Source organism: Lepidochelys kempii, chromosome 8 (genome assembly GCF_965140265.1).
Source record: "Lepidochelys kempii isolate rLepKem1 chromosome 8, rLepKem1.hap2, whole genome shotgun sequence".
NCBI lineage: Eukaryota > Metazoa > Chordata > Testudines > Cheloniidae > Lepidochelys > Lepidochelys kempii.
The window spans coordinates 18,767,969-18,792,690 of NC_133263.1; the positions used below are offsets into that span (position 1 = coordinate 18,767,969).

General features: G+C 43.1%; 1 protein-coding gene across 7 annotated transcripts in view; it reads left to right on the plus strand.

Annotated features, from left to right (window-relative positions):
- The first annotated feature begins 339 nt into the window (after nt 1-339).
- Nucleotides 340-24,722, plus strand: part of LOC140915674 (uncharacterized) — a 29,429-nt gene continuing 5,046 nt past the window's right edge. For 2 of the 7 annotated variants that reach the window (XR_012160241.1, XR_012160242.1), the window contains exons 1-10: nt 340-415; nt 2,376-2,539; nt 4,222-4,322; nt 5,726-5,841; nt 9,199-9,408; nt 10,247-10,404; nt 11,772-11,881; nt 13,203-13,312; nt 16,200-16,342; nt 19,052-20,229. Coding sequence is in view for 4 of the 7 variants with exons in the window: in XM_073355749.1 (XP_073211850.1) it covers nt 349-415; nt 2,376-2,539; nt 4,222-4,322; nt 5,726-5,841; nt 9,199-9,408; nt 10,247-10,404; nt 11,772-11,881; nt 13,203-13,312; nt 14,164-14,392; nt 16,200 (1,266 nt within the window). In the remaining 3 variants the exon portion in view is untranslated. Of the gene's footprint in view, nt 416-2,375; nt 2,540-4,221; nt 4,323-5,725; nt 5,842-9,198; nt 9,409-10,246; nt 10,405-11,771; nt 11,882-13,202; nt 13,313-14,163; nt 14,445-16,199; nt 16,343-19,051; nt 20,230-24,722 lie in introns of those variants that run through there. The other 5 variants (XM_073355751.1, XM_073355752.1, XM_073355749.1 and 2 more) reach the window with 4 other exon arrangements.

The window sequence follows — 24,722 nt, forward strand, 5'->3', positions numbered from 1 at the left end:
TATTTGTGATTCCCTAAGACTATTAATCATTGTGCCGGCCTTTGAGTAATTTTGCAGTTTCTGTTAGAGAAAGAAGCAGACAAACCCAGGAGAAAATGTGTCTAAAACCTTCTTTCATTCCTGGGTTTCATGCCTCACTGTGCACCAAGACTTGCTCTGGCTGGCAGCTTCCAACCCATGTGAATGGTATATAAACAACACAGCAATTGAATGTCATGTGACATTTCAACTTGTGTCCTTGGCTTCAGTGTGTTCTGAATAGTAATCCTTTGTACTTCTGTGCAGCCTCTCATCAGAGGGTCTGAAAACACTTTATGTTCATCAATTAACTCTAACCATGTCTATGAGATGAGTATTAATATCCTCGTGTTGCACAACGGGAACAGAAGCATGCAGAGGTTAAGAGAGAGACAAGGTTGGTGTCTCAAAAGGAGCAGAGGTAAAGCCAGGAATAGCATCCAGACCATAGCTCTAACCACTAGATGGTACCAATTCCTTCTCTTTTTGTACTGTACTTTTGTAATACATAGCAATATACAGTTGTCATAAATATAAAGGGAAGGGTAAACCCCTTTGAAATCCCTCCTGGCCAGGGGAAAGCTCCTCTCACCTGTAAAGGGTTAAGAAGCTAAAGGTAACCTCGCTGGCACCTGACCAAAATGACCAATGAGGAGACAAGATACTTTCAAAAGCTGGGAGGAGGGAGAGAAACAAAGGGTCTGGGTCTGTCTGTATGCTGGGTCTTTGCCGGGGATAGACCAGGAATGGAGTCTTAGAACTTTTAGTAAGTAATCTAGCTAGGTATGTGTTAGATTATGATTTCTTTAAATGGCTGAGAAAAGAATTGTGCTGAATAGAATAACTATTTCTGTCTGTGTATCTTTTTTGTAACTTAAGGTTTTGCCTAGAGGGGTTCTCTATGTTTTTGAATCTAATTACCCTGTAAGATATCTACCATCCTGATTTTACAGGGGGGATTTCTTTTTCTATTTACTTCTATTTTTTATTAAAAGTCTTCTTGTAAAAACTGAATGCTTTTTCATTGTTCTCAGATCCAAAGGTTTGGGTCTGTGGTCACCTATGCAAATTGGTGAGGCTTTTTATCCAACATTTCCCAGGAAAGGGGGGGTGCAAGTGTTGGGAGGATTGTTCATTGTTCTTAAGATCCAAGGGTCTGGGTCTGTAGTCACCTAGGCAAATTGGTGAGGCGTTTTACCAAACCTTGTCCAGGAAGTGGGGTGCAGGGTTTTGGGAAGTATTTTGGGGGGAAAGACGCGTCCAAACAGCTCTTCCCCAGTAACCAGTATTAGTTTGGTGGTGGTAGCGGCCAGTCCAAGGACAACGGGGGGAATATTTTGTACCTTGGGGAAGTTTTGACCTAAGCTGGTAAAGATAAGCTTAGGAGGTTTTTTCATGCAGGTCCCCACATCTGTACCCTAGAGTTCAGAGTGGGGGAGGAACCTTGACAACAGTAAAAGCTATGTTACTCGGCACTTTACCAACCGGAAAGCTCTAGAAACCAATACAAATCTTCAATCTAGTAACTGGGACCGATGCCGAAGCTACCTGGAATCGATGCTGAAGCTATTCGGAACCCAAGTATTTCCGAGAGTAGTCAGACTACGCTCAAGTTAGCCTAGAAGAGCCGAATGCTGTTCTTTCTGTTTGTATCCGCCACTGTGATCCATTGGTTTATTACTCAGTGTATTGTCCTGTGTTTATCGTAAAATATCAATGCCATCCTACCGTTATGGCATCCAAAATACGGTGAAAAGCAAAGGAGAGAAGCATAAGAGAGTTGTGTTGACATTAAAACAGAAAATAGATATTTGTACATGTTTTGAAAAGGGCGAGAATAGGAATGTTTATTCATTTTATTGTATTCTAATTCTTTTGAAAATTGGTAATCCATTGGTAAGTATAACTCTTAGCTAACCAGAATTTTTGACTAACCAGCACCTCCCATTGTCCCAACAAAGCTTTTACTGTAATGTGAAAATATTGGTTCACTGAAAGCTGTACTGGTTTCAGTGAATTGATGTTTGTCAAAGGGATAGTCACATTATAGGCAACTTCCAGTCTTGAGAGATCACCCCACAGCATTCCCAAATACACTGCCTAAACCAAAGTCCATTTGAAGCCAATGGAAAGACTTGCATTAAACTTTGTGAGTTTGGGAATAGGCATGTAGTGAGAACATTTAAGCTTTTATACGAAGAAGCAGTTAATTTCATTGGATTCAGTAATGGTCACTAAAGCCAGGTTTCACTGTGTTGAATAATGGCACTTCTTTAACAAAGCTCTGGGCTACTGTTTCCAAAAGTGAGATTTTATGAGTGTTCCGGTTGTTTAAAATATCTCTGTTTGTTCCTCAGGAGTGATCAATATGAAATGCCCAGAGGATCCTGGATGGTGGTACTGGAATGGCAGCTGTTATTATATGGAAGAGACTAATAGTTTGACCTGGCTGGAAGCTAAGAATTACTGCACTGCCTATAATGGCACTGACCTACTATTGCTGGATAGCGCAGAAGAAAAGGTAAAGTGTTTCAGTTTATGCATTGTTGAAAAGGTGGTTATTGATGGACAAATGTCACCTTGCACCTTCAGAGAGCTGCTCCCTATCTGTCTTCAAAGTTATCGATGCCTGGTTTACAGGGATAGCCAGGCTTCCATAGCTGTTAGCACAGCTGATGTAATTTACTCTAGCTCCATTAGAGCCAGAGCTGCCAACTGAGCTGTATTCTGCAAGTCGAGCTTCAGTGAATCAGTCTTTATTGATGATCGGGGTGTGTGAACTTGTGAAAATATTGTCACAGTTTCGTGTTGGGTTCTCTGCTGGAGCAAAATATTACTGTTTGTCAGAAAAGGGCTTTGTGCATTGAAACATAAGACAAATTCCAACTTCGCTAAGGGCGATTCAAACATTGATGTTCTTTTGAACATATCTGTGAAAAGTGAGGTTTCTCCATTTTAACTCCAAAACAGTTCTACAAAACACAGCGACAACACTTAGCATGCCTGAAAGGATGATTCCTCCCTGTTACACCTTGTGTGCTGCCCGGTGCCTGGCTGGAATATAAGTAGTGACTGGGCTTTAGAGTTTGGCTTGACTGCACATACCAGTCTGTTATGGTGGAGCCATACAGCAGCAAATGGCTTTTTAACACTGCGTCTACTGGTGAAAAGACACTGAGCCAGGTCTCACTTAAATAGTTTTACACCATGCACATCATTACAGTTACTCCTGACTTACAACAGTGTAACACACAGAAACCAGTCAATACACACACTCTGTTTGAGACCCAATGCTACAAGTTCAAGCGTCGGGTCAGGTGTGTATATCCAGCCCAGTTGCATAGCCTTATGGGGCAAGCTAATAAAAAATCTGACTCTTACCATCCCAGTGTCCTGCACTCCCCTGTCTCTGACCATCACAGCATGAGCACATCAGCTAATCACTGTATAAAAGAGGGTGCTGGACTATGCTGACAGTGGCTCTTTTTATGGTGCTGCTGCAGCACAGTACTGGAATACACCTGGAAAACGTTTCTGTTGTATGTTGTAAGAGTAAAATCTCCTCACAAGTATCACTCACTCTTCCACCCTTGGACTCTCGTAACTCTTTTATCCAGGCTCTTTGTGTTTCAGACAGCAAACTCCTGAATCGTCCGTTCCCAACATTCTACATCCTTGGTCTAATTGCCAGGGTCATGCTTCTCAGCTATAAAACACATTATTGTGCAGCACATGCAAAAAGCACATCATAAACCAAGCGTGGTGTGAAACGGCTTCCGTACAAAAAGATTAGTGAATGACTTGTGTACACCCTTCTCAGTTTGCCTAAAAAAATCTTTTAACCAGCTGCTGTCATAAATTGTACTAAAGTGGTGATGTCATTGCTGTCTTATCTCTTTGTGGTACCCACATCTTTTCTGCAAAGTCTTTTGCTACAGGAGTGTTCTGTGTATTGCACAGATAAGAGCTGTTTGCCAAATTCAGATCTCGATTTGACTTTTGATTTTGAACCCCTCTCAAAAGTCAGAAGCTGTTCGGATGGTTTGCATAATTGGATACCAATACTAGTACCAGGACAAATGTTTACGACTGGAAATCCTGCCCTAAGATCCATCAAATAAACCTCTGCCATTTACCTGTTAATGGGCATGTCCTTCTTTATATACCTTAGTTCTCTAACATAAGTGTGCTTCTAACTTGCAGGCCTGGGTAACCTCTGTGTTACAGAAACCTGTTTGGATTTTCTCGTTGGGTGCCTCACAAAGCGATGCAGAGAAATCAAGCAGGAAGAATCAACATGTTACGTAAGGCGACCTTGCTGATTTCATAAAAATGGGGTTTAAACAGACTACGCATCTAATGGGGTTTTTAAAACACTTTTCACCCCAAGGGTCAGATCCTCAGCTGATGTAAATTGTAACTCCATTGACTTAAATGAAACTGTGCCAGTTTACACCAGCTGGGGATTGCAGGGAGGTTTGCAAAGACACATATGCCATTTAGGCTCCTGACCACCAATGACTTTCAGTGGGAGTTGGCTGCCTAAAAGCCATTTGTGCCTTTGGAAATCGGCCTCTGTCCAGAAATTTCTACTGGCTTCTTTGTGAAGTGGTTTTCTGCACATGTCCCTTATGAGCACAGTTCCTCCCTTCATCCACAGAATAGGACCAGCAGCGGCAGCAGCAGGGACCATGGAGAGACCACCTTTAGATGTAAGAGATAATGTAGTTTCCATGATAATTCAGGGCCAGGAGCCTTCCTTCCACACGGGGGCCAATTACAATTGCCATCCCTGTGCTTAGGGACCATGGCTTCATTGGGGACCATATTCTTGCCCCCTTTCTCCTTCCTGCACCGCCTCCTGGAGCATGCTGCTCCATCTCTCCACCTGAAATATGGGGAGCTCCCTCTGGGGCAGGACAGCTCCAGACAACTTGGCCCACAGTGTCTCTTCTTTCTCTCCACTGAGGCTACCAGGAATGGCTGGTTGCAAGGATGTATTTTTGTGACATGGATCATTGTCTACCACTGATAGCCACCTCCACTGGAAATCAGCTTCACAACATGGGAACTGCCTCTAGCCTTGATCTTGGGTCTGCTTATTTGCCTTGATCTTGGGCCTGCTTATTTGTATGAGGAGTCCATAGCCATCACAGCTTTCATATTGGCTTTGTGTCTTGGTTAAGGCTCTGCTTTCTGGATCCCAAAATGTATATGGAGTTTGGTATCTAGAGAGTGGTTTGGAGGCTAAGGGCTAAGCTAGAGGGAGCTGCAAAAGTGGGTCTAGTATGACGGAGTGAAAAGAATAAGGGGTATAGGAACATCCTGGGGGAAATGTACTTGGAGTCATTGGGAAGTAAGTAAGATATCTTGGAAACTGAAATAATAAGAAAAAACATTGCGTGAGTATCACTCAGGAGAGAGAAATGGAAGGCTAAAAAGGCCTATAGAGGATACACATTGCTAAGGCAGGACCCTAAATCCTGTATGAGTGCCTAAAACGGACATTTGGGCCCTACTTGCTGCTTTGAGTGCTCAAATGACAGACTGAAAATTTGTCTTGCATGGATTTGTTATGAGTCTTTTCATGAGGTTTAGTATAACTACAGTGTTTCTGAAATCATTTATTTTTCTTAGAGCCAAAACCCTGGCTCTCTCATCTGATGTGATGTTTAACATCCAGTACTGTGTGCTTTTGATTGTTCAGGCTAAGCCCCACCAAGAGTACTGCTCCAGACAGTTGTGATCAGCTGAATGCGAATGGGAGCTTGAACCAAATTAACTGTTCTTCTCTGGCTTTCTGGGTTTGTGAAAGAAGGGAAGGTAAGAGAGAATTCGGTGGGATAACCATTTGGGAGGTGTTCATCTTACTCTTCCAGGACAAAAAGCTCTGGCTGAACCGACTATACCATATATACTGTAGGTTCACATCTGTGTATGGCAAATATATAGGGCCTGATTCTGCCATTTACAAAGGTTGATCTGCTCACAGAGTGGGTACTTGGCACTGTCAGTAAGGGTGACAGAATTGGGTCAAAAGTGAAATTGATGAGTTTAGCTACCGTGTATAAAACGTGCCTGCGGCCATAGATAGCTAGTGCTGTGAACTGCACAGCCCTTAAAAGCTAAGCGGTGTCATCCTGGGTCAGTTCTGAAAATGGGAAATCTCTTCACAGCAACAAAACCAAAAGTCGAGGACATGGAGTTGGTGACTCAGTATGAACAGCCTTCTCGAGAAGGGCCAGATTGCACGTTTTATGCTCAGTACTGATGCATAGCTGCACTGCCACCAGAAGCTCCCAGGGAAGCAGCGTTCTGCAGAGAAGGAGTTCTTTCCAGGGCTCCCTGTCCGTGCCAGTGGAGGAGGAGAAATGTACTACAGTCCTTTTCAGGGTGCACCTAACTCCCTCCTCCCCCGTGCAATCAGACAGCTCCCCAGAGCACTGAAAGCTAAGACCTGGGTAGCCTTAACTCGAATCACTAAACAGTAGTGGTGGATATCCTTACTCTTCCACGTGACTGTGTGGGTCTAGTCACAATTAGAGTTGAGAAAATAATTGATAACATTGGTTTGGTGGCTGAACTGAAATCAAATTCAGGTAATTTTGGACTGATATTAAGTGTGGTTTCTTCTTCGAGTAGTGTCCCTGTGAGTGCTCCATGTTAGGTGTCGGTGCGTCCCTGTGCCGGAGATCGGAGATTTTAGGTAGCAGTACTTGGTCGGGGCGTGCGCAGCAGCTGTCTCGCGGTGTCGTTGGTGCCTCTTGTAGCGTGCGCGACCTGACCCCTCCATTCCATCTCTACGTCCTCGGCTGTAGCCACAGCTCAGTGGCCGTGCTGCCTCTTCGAACAGCTCTCGAAAAGAAAATCGTTTACGTCGTAGTTTTAGCGGAGACAGTTTGATTAGACTCTACTTAGCCAGTTATTTTTTACAAAAAGTTTTTTTTTAATTTCCCTTCAGTTTTAGTTTCTTAGATTAGCAGTAGAAATAAAGTTTTCTTCTAACCAATTTCTGCATTTTTCTTCACATTTCCCATCCCAGTTGTGGGAAAAATCATTGGACACAATGCCGGGCTCACCTGGGTTTAAGAGATGTGACTTTTTTTTCTGCCAATTTTTTTTGTCGAAACTATTCATAAAATTCAACTTAAATGTGCAACTTGTTTCAGGGTCTTGAAAAATGCACTTTCTTTGCTGAATTTCTGATTCGCCAAAAAAATGTCGACAAGTTCTAGTCACAATCTAGCACTAAGTTGGTACCAAAGCCTAGTACTAAGCCTAGTACTAAGTGACTATTCAGAATTGTCAAGCAGCGTCTGATTTGCAGCTCTTATTATCCGCACACACAAAACAGAAAAGCAAAGATCATGCTCTGGTAATTATATTTTAGGGCCATTTCTTACAGAAAAGCTTCTGAACTCGAAGTGTTGAATTCAAGGAAATGTCAGACTTGTTTAAGTCAGTCCCCGACTGACTTTATTTTACAGATCTTGCCACATTTAAATGAGAATGCTGAGCCTGGAGCAAACGAGGCTAATAGTATCCGTTTGTATTAAATTTAATAGTCTCACATTTGATTTATTTACCAAAAGGAGAAACATGACAGCAGTCTAGGAGAATTTAATGCATCCAATCTTATGAACATGAACTAGACAGACAAGGTCACTTCAGTCTGGATTTTCGATTGTTAAAGGGAATGATGCCAAAGAACCTGTGTTGTTTTTTTTTTTTCCCCAAGGTAGAAGTGTAAAAAGTCAACAGGTGTGGCTGGCTTTGAAAAACGGTTTGCAGTGATTGCCTGTGATCCAGCAAACAAGCTGCATCTAATTATAAAACACATTTCAGAGTGTTGTGCTTTGCACTGCTCAGGAAGACCATTGTCAGCTGCTGTAGTTCAGCAGGTCTCTGAGCTGATGGAGGAGCATGTGACATTGATCATGTAATTTGAAATGTTCAAAATTTGTGCCCATTTTTGAGCAACATTGTTTCTATTTCAAAAACATGCAAACCAGTTTGGTTTTTGCAGCTAAATTTTTGGTTTTGTGAACACAAGAAATGTGAGGGTGGGAATGGGGGTATGGAAATGGCAAAATGAAATTGCAGAATAGCTTATTAAAAAAAATTGTTCAGGGGATTTTTGTATAGTCCTAGAAAATGAATTGCACTTATTTGAATTGTATTGTTACATGTGCCCTGTCTTCCTTTCTTCGAGGTGCATATGTTAACACTGCTAGATAGAATGGCAGACCTGCTTGAGTTTGTGTTGATCACATTGTTAAACACTGTCACACAACCTACAGCACTGTGTGCATGTGAAATTGTGATGCCATCTTGGGGTAATCATTTATTTTATTGCAAGTGTGACTGTTTCTCAGGTTATTATTGGTGGAATATTATCCTGGTTCCTATGTGGACATAAGCTCTGAGGGGCTGAGATTTTTTATGAATTGACTGTTCATTGGTGTGAAAGCTGGATACATATATGGAAATAACACAGACCAGCAGTGTGTGTGTTCTTGGTTCCCGGATTTTCAGCTGACCCGTCAGGTCACCCAGTGTGTCACTCTCATTCTTTTCCATATATTTATATTGCCATTAAGATATTTGTTACAAAAGAACAGAGAAATGAGAGCAGGAATTGGTGTCAAATAGTACTCTAAGTCTCAGGTTTGAAACCCCTAGACTCCTAGGAAGCACAAGTTTGAATCCCAGCAAGCTTGGCTCAGCCCTTCATCCTTCTCAGGTAGGTAAATGGAGATCCATGGGTTTACTGCAGGGGTAGTCAATTATTTCTTGTCAAGGTCCAAATTTCTTGGTCAGGGTATAGTCAAGGTCCAGACTCCAGAGAAAAAAAATAAACAATAATAATGAGAAGTAAATCAAAAGATTTTGGGGTCTGTTCAAAAGCGTATGGTAGTCCAGATTTGGCTCACTGTCCTGCTATTGACTACCCTTGGTTTACTGAGTGTCAGTTTTTTAGATGAAGTATTTAAAGCAAAGGTCCTGTCTGATGTGCATTGACATGAAGGGCTGCACTTTCCGTGTGCAGAAAATGTGAGAGCCATTGCTTGCTGTTCCTCAGCGCCCCCATCTTGCACAGTGAAGGAAAGTGTAGTACAGGGATTGGCTCTGTAAAATGCAAAGAGAAAGTTTATGGATGCTTTTCTAAAAATCTTTCAGGTGACAGCATGTTTTGGAAATACTCCGGAAGGCTGCTCACTAAGCCTTCAGGGAGAGATACATATTCATCCTTGGAGTTCGCTCTGTCAGCCTGTATTTTAAAAGCAGATTGCACTGGAGTCACCTACTGGGGAAAGCGTTACATACCAGTCACTGGTAAAGAACTGATCTTCAGCAAAAACAGACAGGATGCTGTGTACCTGAGGAGTGGTAATTGTCGTCTTGTTTGTGCTATATATTAAGAAAAGGATAATGCTGTAGCTTTGTAAATTTGTGCATAGAAAAGGAAACGAAGGCATTGCTGATTGATTACTTTTTAGTTGTTCGTTTATTTTTCTGTGTTCCTTGGAAGTTTGAAACTGAAATGGAAAAAAATAAAATAATTCCTATAAAGCATGTTGACAGTATAAGTTTAAAGTTTAATATATCAAGCAAGTTTACTATATTATATTTCAAGGTAACCTGGCATTTTGTCTTTGTTTTTCTTTTCAAAAAAACAATTCAAATTTTCAAGAGATGCCAAAAATGGAAGCTAAATTTAGAGGTGTGGGTTTTTTTTTTTTAAAATTACTTTCAGCTTGCAGCAAAGGACATTATGGTGCCTATTGTCAAAAGAAATGCCCCACCTGTCTCAATCATACCGTGTGTAATAGACTCACAGGGCTGTGTGATGGTACAGTGACATGTCAAGAAAGGAAAAAATTAGAACTCTGTGAATACCGTAAGTACTGCAGCCGAGGAAAAATCAGCAATTGTTTTAAGTATTTTTAAAGAGTCAACTACTATCTAACAAGATACAAAAGGGCACCTTTTAGTGGCCTGCTAATAAAACACCAGAATGACTGAAGCAAACCACAACTAATGGGCTACCAAAATAGACTTTGCCCTGTATTATGGTATAGTACATGCACATAACATCCTACAGTTATATAGGAAATCATGGACAATATGTCTTTAAGTTGCAAACAACTATATAATATCTTTGCCTGCCTAATAGGGCATAGTGTTTGTTGCACCTTTAATTTGTGTGTCTGTATGTTTCAAAAAGGCCTTACAAGCAAGTTCTGTTTTGCCTCTTGGAAGTACTGGAATGGAAATTGTTACTACGTTCCTCCCTATGGGGTGCTGAATAAGAGCGAAGCAGAGTTCATGTGCAGTCGGTTCCAAGGGGCACAACTGATCAAATTAAACAGCACTGAAGAACAGGTCAGTCATATGAATGTCAGATTGTTAATAGGTTTCAGAGTAACAGCCGTGTTAGTCTGTATTCGCAAAAAGAAAAGGAGGACTTGTGGCACCTTAGAGACTAACCAATTTATTTGAGCATGAGCTTTCGTGAGCTACAGTGCTGTTGAGGTTTTTGCTAGTCTTTAAATTTGTATTGTTTTGCATTCCATTGTGTCTGAAATGTTGAAATAATATTCTCAGCTTATTGGATCCCTTTTATCTTCTTAAAGGAAAAACTAATAATTGTTTTTATGTATTTTATGGATCACATGCTGACATGATCCTCATTCTTTCACTCATTTATTTGTGTGCCAACATCAGCTTCCATTTCTTTTTCACTTAAGGGAGCACCCCCATCCATAGTTCGGTGATGCCAGGATTTCTGGAGATGGGGTTTGTAGTTATCTTGTAATCCATCAGCCAACTGGCTGGATATGAAGTAACAGAACACAAACTGTACTTAAATTGTAAGCTTTCTGGGGCAGAGACCATCTTCTTGTTCTGTTTGGACAGTGCCTAAGCACAATGGAGTTTTACTTCATGACGGTCTCCTACATGCTAACATAATATAAATAATAATAATACTGAGCTAAAGCTAGAGGTCCTTATTCAGGTAAAGTCCCACTTGATGCCAGTGGGAGTTTTGCCTGAGTAGGGACTGAATAAAAACTAAACAAGGATCTCAAGATTTAGCTATGTAGGTCCTACATCAGAAGTGGTTATTTTTTAATTTGTCTTCAATTTCTCAACAATTGAATGGTGGATATTTGCAAAAGTTCATCCCTGGAGATAGAACCAAGTCAGGGAGAGCAGAAGACACCATGAAGTTCTCTAGAAACCTCACCAGTCATCTGGTAGTGGTTAGATGATACTATGGGGATGGGCAGTATAGACAGAGAAGTTAGATTGTGCTGGGATCTGGAGAACATTCATACCCAACTAGAGCCATTATAAAGTAAATCAAAATTGGCCCTCAACTGCTTGACAGCACCCTTTTAACAATAGATACCAGGTTTAATACTTCATTATGTACTTGTAACTAATGTTTGCTTTGGTCACTGGTGAACTGTTACACAAAGTTAAACCTACTCCCATTTAAAACCAATAGCAAAACTACTTGATTTCAATAGGAACAGAATTGGGCCCTTAATATATTAAGCTAGTTCTCAATACCAGTTAAAAAGAGAATCCAAAAGTAATGGGCCAAATCCTCAGCTGGAAATATGTCCACATATATACCGATCATCCAAAGAAATGAGGCTGTGCTTGATGGTTACCGATTGCATTTATTAATGTATTTTAGCCACAGTTTATGTCCCAACACTGCTTCTGCTAATTCTTTGCAGAGATGGATAGCTAAAGTCATCGCTAGAAAAAGCTGGCTTGGCAGCCTGAGCTATAAACTCCAGTCAAACTCCTGGATCATGCCTGATGGAGATAGAGCAGCCCCTCGTTGGTAAAAATAAGCAGTTCCCCTTTCTCATTCTGTTCACCTTTCCTTTATTTAAGGGTGATAAGATCATGGGGGAGCTTGTCTTGGCCATATTTCAGTTATTTAAATATATTCACCCTATACAGAGAAATAGATGTCTGCTCTTTGAGGGCTCAGTCCTGCAGTCCTAATGCAGATTGTCCCAAAACTCAGGCTGTGTACTCTGCCCTTCAGTGCTGCTGGCATGAATAGATACCTCTCTAAATCAGTAATTTTGTGGTCCAGGGTATTAGTTTCGTGGCTGCTGGGTCTGCGAGATACTAAGCAATGTGTCAAACTGCAACTGCATTGTTTGGTTTTATTGCTGTGGGTTGAGCAAATACCTTAGAAAGGATCCCATCAGGAACACATGGCTGCAGAATGATCTCCCATGAGGAGGTGAGATTACGAATTGCCTTTTGACCTGACTAAGCGCACCTGGATTTATTGTGTCTTTTCCAAAAGGCATTGTCGAATATTTTGATCAGAGTGGACTGAAAGTTCTGTGGAAGTCGCAGCTATGGTCTAAGGTGCCAGCTGCTTTTGGAAAAGGAAATCCTTCATATTGACACCACTCTGGATGCATTTGTCTTGAGATGGTGACAGTATTCGGCTGGGAAAGGACAGTATGGTAACACATGAGTGAAACTGATCTTAGAGTCTCTGTTCAAGCATTTCAGACAGTTATAGGGCCATATGGAGCTATGTCAACTTATTCCAACTGAGGAGCTGACCTGTCTTTTTATATAAGGTGATGGTGGTAGCTATTCTAAGAGCAGTCAGTGGAGAATGATGGGGATTTAATACAGCTGTCTTGTTTTTCACACATGACCTTTGTACCCTGAAATCTTGGGGGACTCTGATTCTCAGAAGGATTTGGAAAAATCATTTTCTGCACCTTCCTGTGCAAGCACAGAAAGTAAAAGTTTGAAAGATATATGAAGCTGATACAAGTGTGAACCTGCGGGCATAATCAAGGCCATGACAGCTAATGTTTTTAATTAACTAACTAAGGGTGGTCATTGATTTAGATTTCTTTCTAATTGTGCCTATTAAAAGTGCTCTAGGCCTAGTCCATGAGTTAAAAAGTGACAGTGGAAACACACTCCACCCATTTTCCCCCCCGAACCTCTTCCCAACACCCAACCAACTCTACCTCCTTTATCTCTTACCCTTTTCCTCCACCCTCCCCGAGGAGCGCCATGGGGAATACAGATGAGATGTGTGTTTGCAGTGACTTTTGCTCATGAGTTGGAAATGCAGACTCGTGTAAAAGTGAGTTCCATTGCTTTGTTTTGCTTTGCAGGGGTTTCAGAGCAGTTCAAGATTTGTGTGTGCAGATTGAACCTGTATCTGGAACCTTAATTTCCTTTGCCTGCTCTGAACGGGCTTCGTGGATCTGCAAGGGAGCCCCAGGTGAGAGTGCGCCCTGCATACGATTCAGTGTTTTTAACAGCTCTCCCCGTGCAGTGACATGTCAGAGGGGTGCCTGAGGTGCAGCTTTCCAAAGCTCGTCTGCCGCTCCACGCCCTGAGCAGGATTCCTCTCCCTCTGCAGGAACTGCCTGCACCCAGCCAGAGTCTTGGGTTGGTATAGAGAGGAGTCCCGATGTGTTTTACAAGACACACCAGCCTCTACGCACCCTTGATCCTGGTCTGTGGGCATCTCTACAGTGCAGGTGGAGGTGGGATCACACTTGTTAGTGCTGGTACAGCTACACCTAGCTCGCGTGGCTGAAAAGAAGCAGTAGCACAGGCTAGACAAGCCCACTGAGAACTGTGGATATGTTCTAGTGTTGCTCGTCCGTGCTACCACACCTTCCCTGCTATTTTGAGCTTTGCTAGCTACCTTAAAGCTAGTGAAGGTATAAGCCGCATTCGCCCCTCTGAGAGCACTGTAGACGTACCTTTTGTGTGCTAGCTCAGCAGCCTAGCATAAATTACACGACTGCCAACATTCCCAAGAAGCTGGGATCGGTGAGGTGTAGGGAACCCTTGGCCACACTTTGTACAATGGAGATGAGCTGTGTAGGACCAGCTACGCTGCTCTTATGCCAAAAGCAGCCTCACGTCATCCTACAGTCTGGGCCACTAATTTACAAATTCAGGCCCAATCAGTGGGGCTAAATTCTGTGCCGACTTAGATCCTGAGTAGTGCCATTATAGCCAGTGGGGCTGGAGGGGAGTAGGGGAAACCAGTGCAGAGTTGGTCCAGAACCACGTCCTAGGTTTAGCATCTTTGCTCTTTTTCCCTGTTTGTTTTGCCAGTTCCTGGAGCGCTGGATTCCACGTATAAGTGGTGGACAACGTTGACCTCGTCCCTTTTCGTTTCAGTTTTCGTAGTTGTTGTGAGTGCGTTTGTTACATTTAAAGCTGCCCAGTGGAGAAGACAAGTGCTGGTAGAAAAGACTGATGGGAAAGAGCAGAGAAGTAAAGTGGGGATGGAGATGACACAGCACCCCTTTCAGCAAAGCAGAACATCCCTAGAACATGACTAGTTAAACACATTTCCTTAAATCATCTTGCATTTCACTCAGAGACGTTTTCATCAGTGTTATTTCTTTTTTAAGCAGTTCAATAAACTCTCAAATAGAAAATACGGCTTTGCTTGCTAGATGATTTTACAGCTGTTCAGGGTTTTTTTAAGCTGTAGGAAGGGGTTAATGGACTCTAATACATTCAGCCTTTTGCATCATTTTATCAAATACTATAAGGCCAGATTCAGAGCAGGTGATGTAGCTCCACTGAATTCTTCTCTGTGTGTCTTGGTGCTTCACTTCTCCAGTTTACACAGCTAAGGACTTGGTCCTCAGCATTAAACACACTTGGTCAATGGTACAATATTTGTGAACCAAATTCTGCTGTCAGTTACAGGCATTTAACTCAGTTATGAACACGGTTGTGAGCAGAATTTGAGCCCTTGTATTATTTATGCAGTATGGATTGAAAGCTGAAGTCCCTTAATCAGGAAGAGCTAATTGATACGAGCAGACGTTTTCCCTGACTAAGGGCTTCAAGACTGTTTTAAATACACTGGGGCCAGTTCCCCTCCCGCTCCAGGTTTATGCAGCTGTAACTCTAGTGCTGTTACTTCTGGCTACCAGCAACATGAGGGGAGAATCAGTCCCACTCTGCGTAAGTAACAGAAAGACTGACAAAATCATCAAGAGCCAAAGCAGCAGAGAGGCTGAAACTGGTTAATAGTAACAACAGTAGGAAAGTGAGCACAAACTGTCAGATTTAAGGATATGCTGACCATTATCATAGAAACGAGGTGATACCGAGGACAAAAGCTCATGCTTACGTAAGGATATTTACCTAAGGGATCTCTGTGTTCTGTTATATAATTACCTATTTAATATTTTGCTGATCTGAACCACAGAGCATGACCAAGTTAATATGAATGTGCATAGTGTAAAATAAAGCTACTGGACATTTGCAGTTTCCACTTCTCAAACATTAATTAACTGAAAAGTCCAAACAAGCCTAAATCCATATTATCAGCTCATTGGTATCCATAGCACTGACAAAATGTCACTCAGCCCATTAGCACGACTTTGATAGCATCTATAAATATACTTCTGAGAACACCTTGCACGTATAATGCATAAAGAGTCAAGTTTGGAAGAAGAAGAGTAGGGAAGCAACTACTGTTGCCTCTTTCTGCCATGGCTTCCAAAAACAAGTGAAGAGTTTTCTGGTAAAGTGCCTGGACAGTAGAGATGTTACATTTGCTTGCAATGAGGACACTGAACAATGGACTTTCCTAAGTGAAATCAAAAGGAAAATTCCTAAACTGTAAAGGAAGATGCATAAAACTTTATGGAAAATGGATCTTAAAAAAAAAAAACAAAAAACGTCCAATCAGAAATACGGGCCAGCATGGGAGTCTGCTCCATGCTGTTCCGAGGAAGAGCATTCGGATGATTATTCACTTTGAAAGTGCAGCTTTCTCATCTTAAAGGGGACATTTATGTGCAAATTTAGAATTGTGCGGAGTACTGTCTAACTAGAGGCCCTTGATCCATGCTACAATCAGCAGGAGATGGTTCAGCACTAAAGCATTGTCTTTTTCATGTCCGTGGGAATACTTAAGTGCCTCTTTTCTAGTCTTCCATTCTCTATTTAAAGACCCAGAAAAGAAATCTGCATAGTTTTTCAAAGAGTACAGATTGAGCTGTATAAATGGTGAAAGGAAAGTAGGAAAATGGTAGATTTCCTAGAGGCTAGAAATGTAAAAGTTACCTTGTCCCCTGAGCCTCTGGTTTCCTTGTAAATGTTAATACAGGATTTCATTTGTGCAGAGCTTTATTTTTGTGAGTTGGGTCTGCAAGACTGGGCCCTGGATCAAGTCTGTGAACACAGCAGACTGGCAACCTGGAAAATGAGACTTTTTGGTGAAATCTTTGCCCTTTTTTTTTTTTGTCAGAGGCAAGCAAAATTTGCGGTGAGTTCACTGGAGCCAGGATTTCAAAGCTCAATGTTTTTTTCCCTGAAATTAATAGACAGCAGGTTTAAAACAAACAAAAAGAAGTATTTTTTCACATAACGCACGTCAGTCTGTGGAACTCCTTGCTAGAGGATATTGTGAAGGCCAAGACTATAACAGGGTTCAAAAAAGAACTAGATAAGTTCATGGAGGATAGGTCCATCAATGGCTATCAGTCAGGATGGGCAGGGATGGTGTCCCTTGCTTCTGTGTGCCAGAAACTGGGAATGGGTGACAGGGGATGGATCACTTTATGATTACCTGTTCTGTTCATTCCCTCTGGGGCAGCTGGCATAGGCCACTGTCAGAAGACAGGATAGTGGGCTAGCTGGACCTTTGTCTGACCCAGTATGGTTGCTCCTATGTTTTTGTTATGTTTCTGACAAAGCTCAATCCCACAAGATGGCCTCAGCTCCCAAGCCCTATTGGCTTCAGTAGGAATCAGTCACAGAATTGGGTCCTTTTAACAATTTGGTATAAATGTATTGTAATAATTGCAGCAAAAAACCAACCAACCATAGTTTTAAATTGTTTATATTCAAAACAGCCATGTTCACTGAAACTCACTGCCAAAAGCTTTGAAAGGCCTTTATTCAGACCAAAGATCGGAGTGTTTGTTTTTGACATTGGCAGCATTTCACATGATCTGCTGAAGACAATGACTCCCTTATATCTTTTCAAACTCAGCCCTGTAGCCTCGGAGAAGGAAACTTCTTTCATGATTCAGGTTTTAAACAAATCTCATGTCTTGTGACTTTGAGGGCTCTTCAGAGAGAGAATAGATTATCCCTTTGTTTTTTCTGCATTGTTCAGTAACAGATGAGCATCTATAATGGCCCAGATCACTCAGCAGCGGATAAACATTTTTATTTTTATTTTTTTGAAATACTGGGCTGGAGTAAATGGACATATCTCCATTGGAGTCAGCAGAGTTACACCAGCTGAGGAGTTGGCCCACTGAGGGACCCCGGTCCCTGCTGTGGAATAACATACCTATGAGGATCAATCAGAGGCATTTGCAAGCAGATCTGCTGCTGTCTGAAGCTCACCAAAGTCGAGCTCTGTGGGACCAGCAAAGGGAAGAGATTTCAGAGGCTTAAACCACAAGGAGCAGACACTGGAGTGATCAGTCACCACACGAGGTGGCAATGCTACTACTTGATTGAGATACCAGGTGTGTGTCGAGGGAAGGGTGTGGCTGGGAGCCTGGGAGCACTGGAATCGACTCCTGGATCTTGTCTTGTTCTTCAGGCAGCACAGGGTGACAAGTATAGCTTTGGACAACATTGACCCCTTGTGGCCAGTGAGAGAGAATAGCATTGTCAGTTTCTGAAAGGAGGCTGGATGAGATCTCCAGGAGTGGAAGAATAACAAAAGCAACATAGGGTGGGACTTTTGTTCATAGGTGCACCCGTGAGAAAAAAATGGGTGTACCCATTGGCAGCCCCAAGGATCAGCTCCTCCCCCTCCCCCACAGTCCTGCCCACCACAATCAGCTGTTCAGTGGTGTGCCAGAGGCGCTGGGGGGGAAGGGAGAGGAGCAGGGGCAGGAAGGGAGGTGGAGATCAGGAAGGGGTAGAGGTGGGATCTTGGGGGAAGTGGTGAAGTGGGGGTGGGGCTTGGGGCAGAGTAGCGGGTGTTGAGCACCCCTCAGGAACTCAATAAGTTGGCACCTCTGCCTTTGTTACTCAGGGAGGAGCATTAAGAGGGGCTAAATGAAGGACTTATCTAGACACAGGTTAACATTCTTAAAATTGGTTATGTAAATCTATCTCTATGCTCTTCATGTCAGAGATGGGGAGCATTCAAAACTCCAACTTCATTGGAAGTTGAAAATGCTAAGCATGTCTGAAAAATCAGGCCTTTGGGGCAGTAGGAAGGGTTGGCAGGTTTTCAGCAATACATTTAACCCCCCCCCCCCGATATTTGGAAGAAATATCACACTAAACATCCATGACCCAACAATTGTGCTAAATGGGTTCAGTCTTGCAGGACCTGGAATTCCAGGATCGTCTTGTTTTACAGCATCTGGAATTTTTTAAACATCAAGATTTTAATAGGACAGCAACTTAATTTTGGACCCAGTCCTGCAAATCTTTAGGGTCATGTCTACACTGCAGGCAGTATGACAGCACAGCTGCAGCTATGCCACTGTAGTTCCACAGCATAGATGCTTCCATGGCAACAGAAGGGGTTTTTCCATCGATGCAGGTAATCCACTGAAGGGTCAAAATCCATTGCTGCTTATGTAATAACCTGATATAGGGATTGTGTCAGCTCTTTTTACAAGGCCCAAAGTCCAGAGTTTGGTCAAGAGGTCAGAGGTCTAGCAAATAGTGATCAGCTAAGAGAAGCAGAATAAACAAAAGATAACCTTGCTTTTGCGAAGATAAGTCTGGTCAGCAAAACGCCAGATGCTGAGAGCAATAATTGACTTATTTAAAGTTGCAAACAGAACAAAGAGGCCCTGTTTTTGTTGTGTTTGTTTCTTCTGTAGGGAGATGTTCTTCTCACACACCAACCTTGCGTGTTTGAAAGGGTTCAAGCAGGATATGGCCTTCTCCCTTTCCCAGAGACCAATGCCTGCCTTAAAAACACAAATAAGCAACTTGAAAGACAATCTTTATTGCCATATACTTTTCAATGTTTCTTTGCTTTTACCCCTAGATATGTACCTGTTGGACAAGCAGAGGAGTTGCTTCATTCCTATGGACCCCAAATTGAATTCAACATACATATATTTTATACTAATACATTTTATTGAAGAACTAATTAAATGTTACTTGTTAACCTGAAAACCATGGGCGGAGACATTATGTAACCTTTGACCATTGGCTACTGTGCTTATCTTGTCTTGCCACTAGACCTATCCGGGGTTTGGGACTACTTACCCAGTCACTTTCCCCCACCCATGGAGAATCCATATAATCCATTGTAATGAATTCATTAACAGTGTCTCTGAGCCTGATAAGCAAGGTGACACTCTACCAGCGCTGTGCATAATAAACTCCTGTGCTTGACTTCTACACGGTGTGGATTTATGTTCCTTTTTCCACCTCCCTGAGAGGTGGTAGCTAGGTTGATGGAATATTTTTTCCATTGATCTAGCTGTGTCTATGCTGGGGGTTTTTCAGATTAATTATGGCGCTTCAGTGATTTAGCCAGGTTGATCTAAATTTTAAGGCTAGGCCAGGCCTTAAACTTTCCGATCATTTGAAACCCAAAATGTAGTTGCAGTTCTGTTAAAATCAAAGTACTAGCACGACATTACCAATAGTTTTAAAATAATCCTCTACAGCAGCAGCGTGATCCTGAATGTTCAGCCCCTACACAGGGCCTGCAGGATTCATTTCACTAATCATTCTAACAGCCACTTTTCAGATAAAATGTGCCACCGTTTAACAGCACGGAGCAACTGTTACGCAAGCAGTTAGGGCAGGAGTACTGTATCCCACTGAATCTGCACAGATGGTTTGACATGGGATAGTTGCCTGATTTGAGCAAGACACTGAAGTTGATACCCCTTCCCATTGCAAAAGAGTCATGGGATCTTTAATGACCACTGGGGTCAAGACCTTATTTTTGTTCTCTTTTCCCTCTGGACTCTATTCCTTGTGTCCAGCGTTTCCTCCGTGGAGAAGGAAAGAGATCATGTGGCATACAATGTTGATCTGTTTTTTAAATAACTGATCAAAATATAGGAGTAAGACAGAGACTATTTTAAAGATAAAGTTTTCTGAAATTTATTTCGTTTGCATCACTGCCTTGTCTCCACTAGGGGGCTCCAGAGATCTCCAGAATGGCTTCAACGTCGCTCCTTCTTCCTTTAAATTATTTGAAATAAGGTAAGAACTTAAAAGCAAATTTCTATTTTCTGTTTAGTGGTCGGTGCTCTCGTTAGTACTGTTCCCTTCCTTACAGTATTGCTTTCTCTTTGTAGGGAGTTTTAAATAGAGCCAATGTGGTCCAATGGCTATGGGGCATTGCTGCTCAGGGGACTTGGGTTCCATTCCCAGCTCTGCCACTGACCTGCTGTGGGGCCTTGAGCAAGTCACTACACCTCTTGGTGTCTTTGCTTTGTCTATAGAGGCAGTAAGCTCTTTGAGGCAGGGACTATCATTGACACAGTGCCAAGCACGATGGGCCTGTAGGTGCTACTGTAGGTCAGATGTTACTGTTTCTGCTTGCATTTTCTTACCACTTTTGGGGCACGTTTTACAAGTACCGTTGGATTTGTATTTTGAGGTCAATGGGAGTTTGGGCAGGGCCCGGACTGCAGCTCAGGCACCATGGGTAGCAGTGCCATTATAAAACACCTACTGAGAGGCCTCTTCCATCAGCAGCTTATTTACCGGAGCCCAGGCTGTGACAGGATTAGGGGCCAGTTCTGAGTGTTATCCGCTACATGTGAAAGACCAGAGCCTGTCTCCACTGCCTGGCCAAATAGCCAAGTTGGGCAAATGTGTGGCAGGGGGAGTGGGGTAGGATAGGAGGATCACTGAGGATAATGGAGGATACAGATCATTACCCTGGCCTGTCCGTGCCCTAAACTCAACTCATCACACCCCTAACACACTGTCAGCAGAGGGTGCTTGATGGTAACAGTGAGTTAAGTAACTGAGCTCTAGTGTTGGGGCTAGTCTTTTCGTGCAGAAAGTCCTGGGTTCTATTCCCACTGATGAGTCCTCCAGATGGGATCTGTCTAGTACATTGAATTAACTACTTTGGTGTAGAACCAATCAAAGAAATTTGAATTTTGATTTTTTTCAATAAGCAATAAAAATATAGTATTCATGAATGTTTTTGTGCAATAGGAGACTCTATTTTCAGTCAAGGGGAAAGATTTCCAAAAGCACCTAATGACTCAGGTGCCTAAGTCCCTTACGGTATGTCTACACTGCATCAGGAACACGCCTCCCAGCCCAGGTAGACAGACTTGGGCTGTCAGGGCTCATGCTAACATGCTGAAAATAGCGGTGGAGACATGGCCGCTCAGGCTGCTGCTCCGGCTCTCAAGCCCATCTGGCCTCCTAGAGAGCCTGGCCTGCAGCATCTACACAGGTACTTTTAGCATGCTAGCTCAAGCCCCGTTAGCATGTGTCTGTCTGGGCGGCTCATCCCAGCTGCAGTGTAGACAAACCCTTAGGCAGTTTTCAAAATGTCACTCTACCTCTACTTTGGAGCCTTTGAACACAGTGGGATGAGTCTGGTGTATCCCTGTAGACAGGCATCCTTGTCTCTGGGGTGCCCTGTGTGCCCAGACACAGCATTGCAGGGGACTTGGCCTCCAATATTCTCTCTGACAGCCATCTGCTCTGCCGGTCCCTTCTCTGGACTCCCTTCCCGTGCTGTGGCTTAGCCCTCTGACCAAGTCATGTACAGTTCAGTCCCCTTCCAGGGTTAATTAAAGGTCCAGCTCCAAGTCCAAAATCAAATACTCCAAACTAACAAACTAGTGGTTCTTCTGCCCCTCAGACTCCATCATATCTTCTGTTTCTTCTCCGGCTGGATTCCTCTGCAGCCTCCCTTCCCCAGGGATTCTGACAGCTGATGGATACCCTGCTAGAGTTGTTCTCGTAACTGCCAGTTCTTCTAGCCCATCTGGGCTTTTCTTCTCCTCATAGGTCCTGGTTACTCACACAGGAACCTACTCTGCTCCCTATGGGTCTCAGTCTGTCTCTTCCCGGAGGGGCCCTCCCCTTTTTCCTCCCTGCAGGGGCTCCTCCTCTCTGCTTGCTTCTCAGCTCTATTTAAAGTCTAACTCCACCTCTTCTTGCCAGGAGGCAGTTAATCAATCACACTCGGGGTGCGGAGCATGACTGATTGGGGTCAGTTTCTAATTAAGCCCCATTACATGCAGCTGGGGTCACTAATTAGCTGTTAGTTATCAGCTCATGAGAGAGGCTGAGGGTTAGTTGCTAGGTCATGGGCAAGGCCGAGCCCAGCTTGCCTCAAAGGGCCATGACAGTCCAGTCCATGACAGTCCCGTTCCCTAGTTGAACAGAGCTGTGTCTGGTAAATGTGCCCGCTGCCCACATAGGCTGGGCTGGGAGAAGTTGCATGGGGTTGCGGAAATATATCAGGAGAGCTGCCTTCTCTGGTGTCCTGACTTCTGGCTGCAGGCCTGGCCAGTGGCCTTGTTTTAATATAGTTGATTGATGTTGTTTTACTGGACCACGAGAGCTGCAGTGAACAAACCTGGATCAATATTTATTTATTTTTGATTTACGAGAACAAACAAAACTCCATCCTGGTGTGGCCTTACGCCCCATATTCTTCATAGTAATATTATTATGATATAATTATGGCAAAACGATGATGTATTTTATGTAAGATAGGCCATGTGAGATATCATTGAATAGGTTATGATTCACTGAATATAATTATCCTATTTGTATGCATGTATCGTTTTGATATCTGAAGTTAGGAATGTTGTCTATGCATCTATTACAAATACCTGGGGAACTCCCACGAGGCAGAATGCGATCAGTCTAGATGGCTGGCTGGGAAGGGCTGTTAGGGAAAACAATAGGTCTTAGAAGATGCTAATATCCAACCAGGGAGCCTTCCTGAGGACATTACAAACAGCCTCTGTCTCATGGTTGCTATGGCCCTACAGAGACATGTGACCCAGTCACATGGTACTAGACTCCATCATAGAATATCAGTGTTTTTCCACTGAAAGGTGTGGGAACTAAAAAGCTGGAGACAAAAGGTTCCTGCCATATGCAAAAGCTATTTAAGGCGGGAGTGACATCATTGAGGTTCTTCACTGACTCCCCGGCCAAAGGAGATGCTTGGAAACACCTGAGAAACAAAAAGAAAAGGAGTACTTGTGGCACCTTAGAGACTAACCAATTTATTTGAGCATGAGCTCACTTCATCGGAGCTATAGCTCACGAAAGCTCATGCTCAAATAAATTGGTTAGTCTCTAAGGTGCCACAAGTACTCCTTTTCTTTTTGCGAATACAGACTAACACGGCTGTTACTCTGAAACCTGAGAAACAAGGACTGAACTGGGGGGAGAAGGGTTGAACCCCAGCTAGAGGAATTTCTAGCCTGGGAAAGGTTTAGCTGGGCTTTTTGCAGCTTGGCCTCAAGAATCTCTGCAAACTGTCTAAACCAACAATTAGGGTGAGAATTTGTGGGGGAGCAGAGCCACAGTTCCACCTTCTGTTCCTTTCTCCCTGCCCTGTTGGTGGTGAGCTGCCCCGGTGGGTGGAGGAGGGACAAAGTGGTAGCAGGAGTGCAGGGGGCTGCAGTTTTGGCTTGCCCGTGTGCAGTCTCTTACTCCCTTTCCCCCCATTGCACAGTTGTGTAAAGTGTGTGTGTGGGGGGCATGATGATTCCTGTTGTGAAAAAATCTGCACCATATGCTGTCAGTGGGATCTCATTTTGGCTTCAGTAGTGGGCGGAGCTTGCTTGGATTGGGTTGGATTTGAGACTGTACCAGCACATGCCATCTGACCCCTGAGAGGAAGGATAAGCCACTGGCTAGGGCATTAGCCAGAAACCTGGGTTCAATTCTCTGCTCTGCCAGAGACGTCTGTGTGACCTTGGGCAAGCCACTTTGCCTTTCTGTGCCTCTGTTTCCATCTGTAAGATGGGGATAATAGCACTGCCCTACCTCATGGGGGTTTTGTGGGGAAAGTATGTTAAAGGTTGTGAGGTGCTCAGAGACTAGGATGATGGGGGCCATATAAGTACCTAGGAGAGATTACAACAGCCATAGTGGAGACAGGCATTCTCATTTCGCTTCAAAGATAGGAGGGCAACCCAGCCCTTCTTCTGCAAGGCGAAAGGCACTATATTATTAGTGGAACAATTTATTATTTATTATTTGTATTCATGAGTGTTGGAAGCCCCATGGTGTGTCTGCTTCTTGACAGGAGTCTTGAACACAGGGATTTAGCTGGATAGTTAGGAAGAAGATGAGTATACTGGGCTTGATCCTGCAAGGTGCTGAACACTTTGGCCCTGATCCAGCAAAGCACTTAAGCATCTGCTTAACTCTAAATTTATAAATCATCCCTTTGACGGCAATGGGGATTACCCACATCCTTGAAGTTAAGCATGTATTTAAGAGCTTTGCTGGGTTGAAGCCATGGTGCTCAGCATCTTGCAGGATCAAGCCCTTTCTGCAGAGAGGAAGGCAGGGGGAAATTACCTGTTTTGCAAAGAGAAAGAGTGCATGGGTCAGGAAAATTCAGCCTAAGTCAGTGATCCTGACTACCCCTCCCTCCATGTGATTTTAAATCAGTAGCAGAATGTATAACCTCACATCTCTTAAATAATAATTTTCTAAAGCACTGTTCCAAACAAAGACAGTCCTGTTTC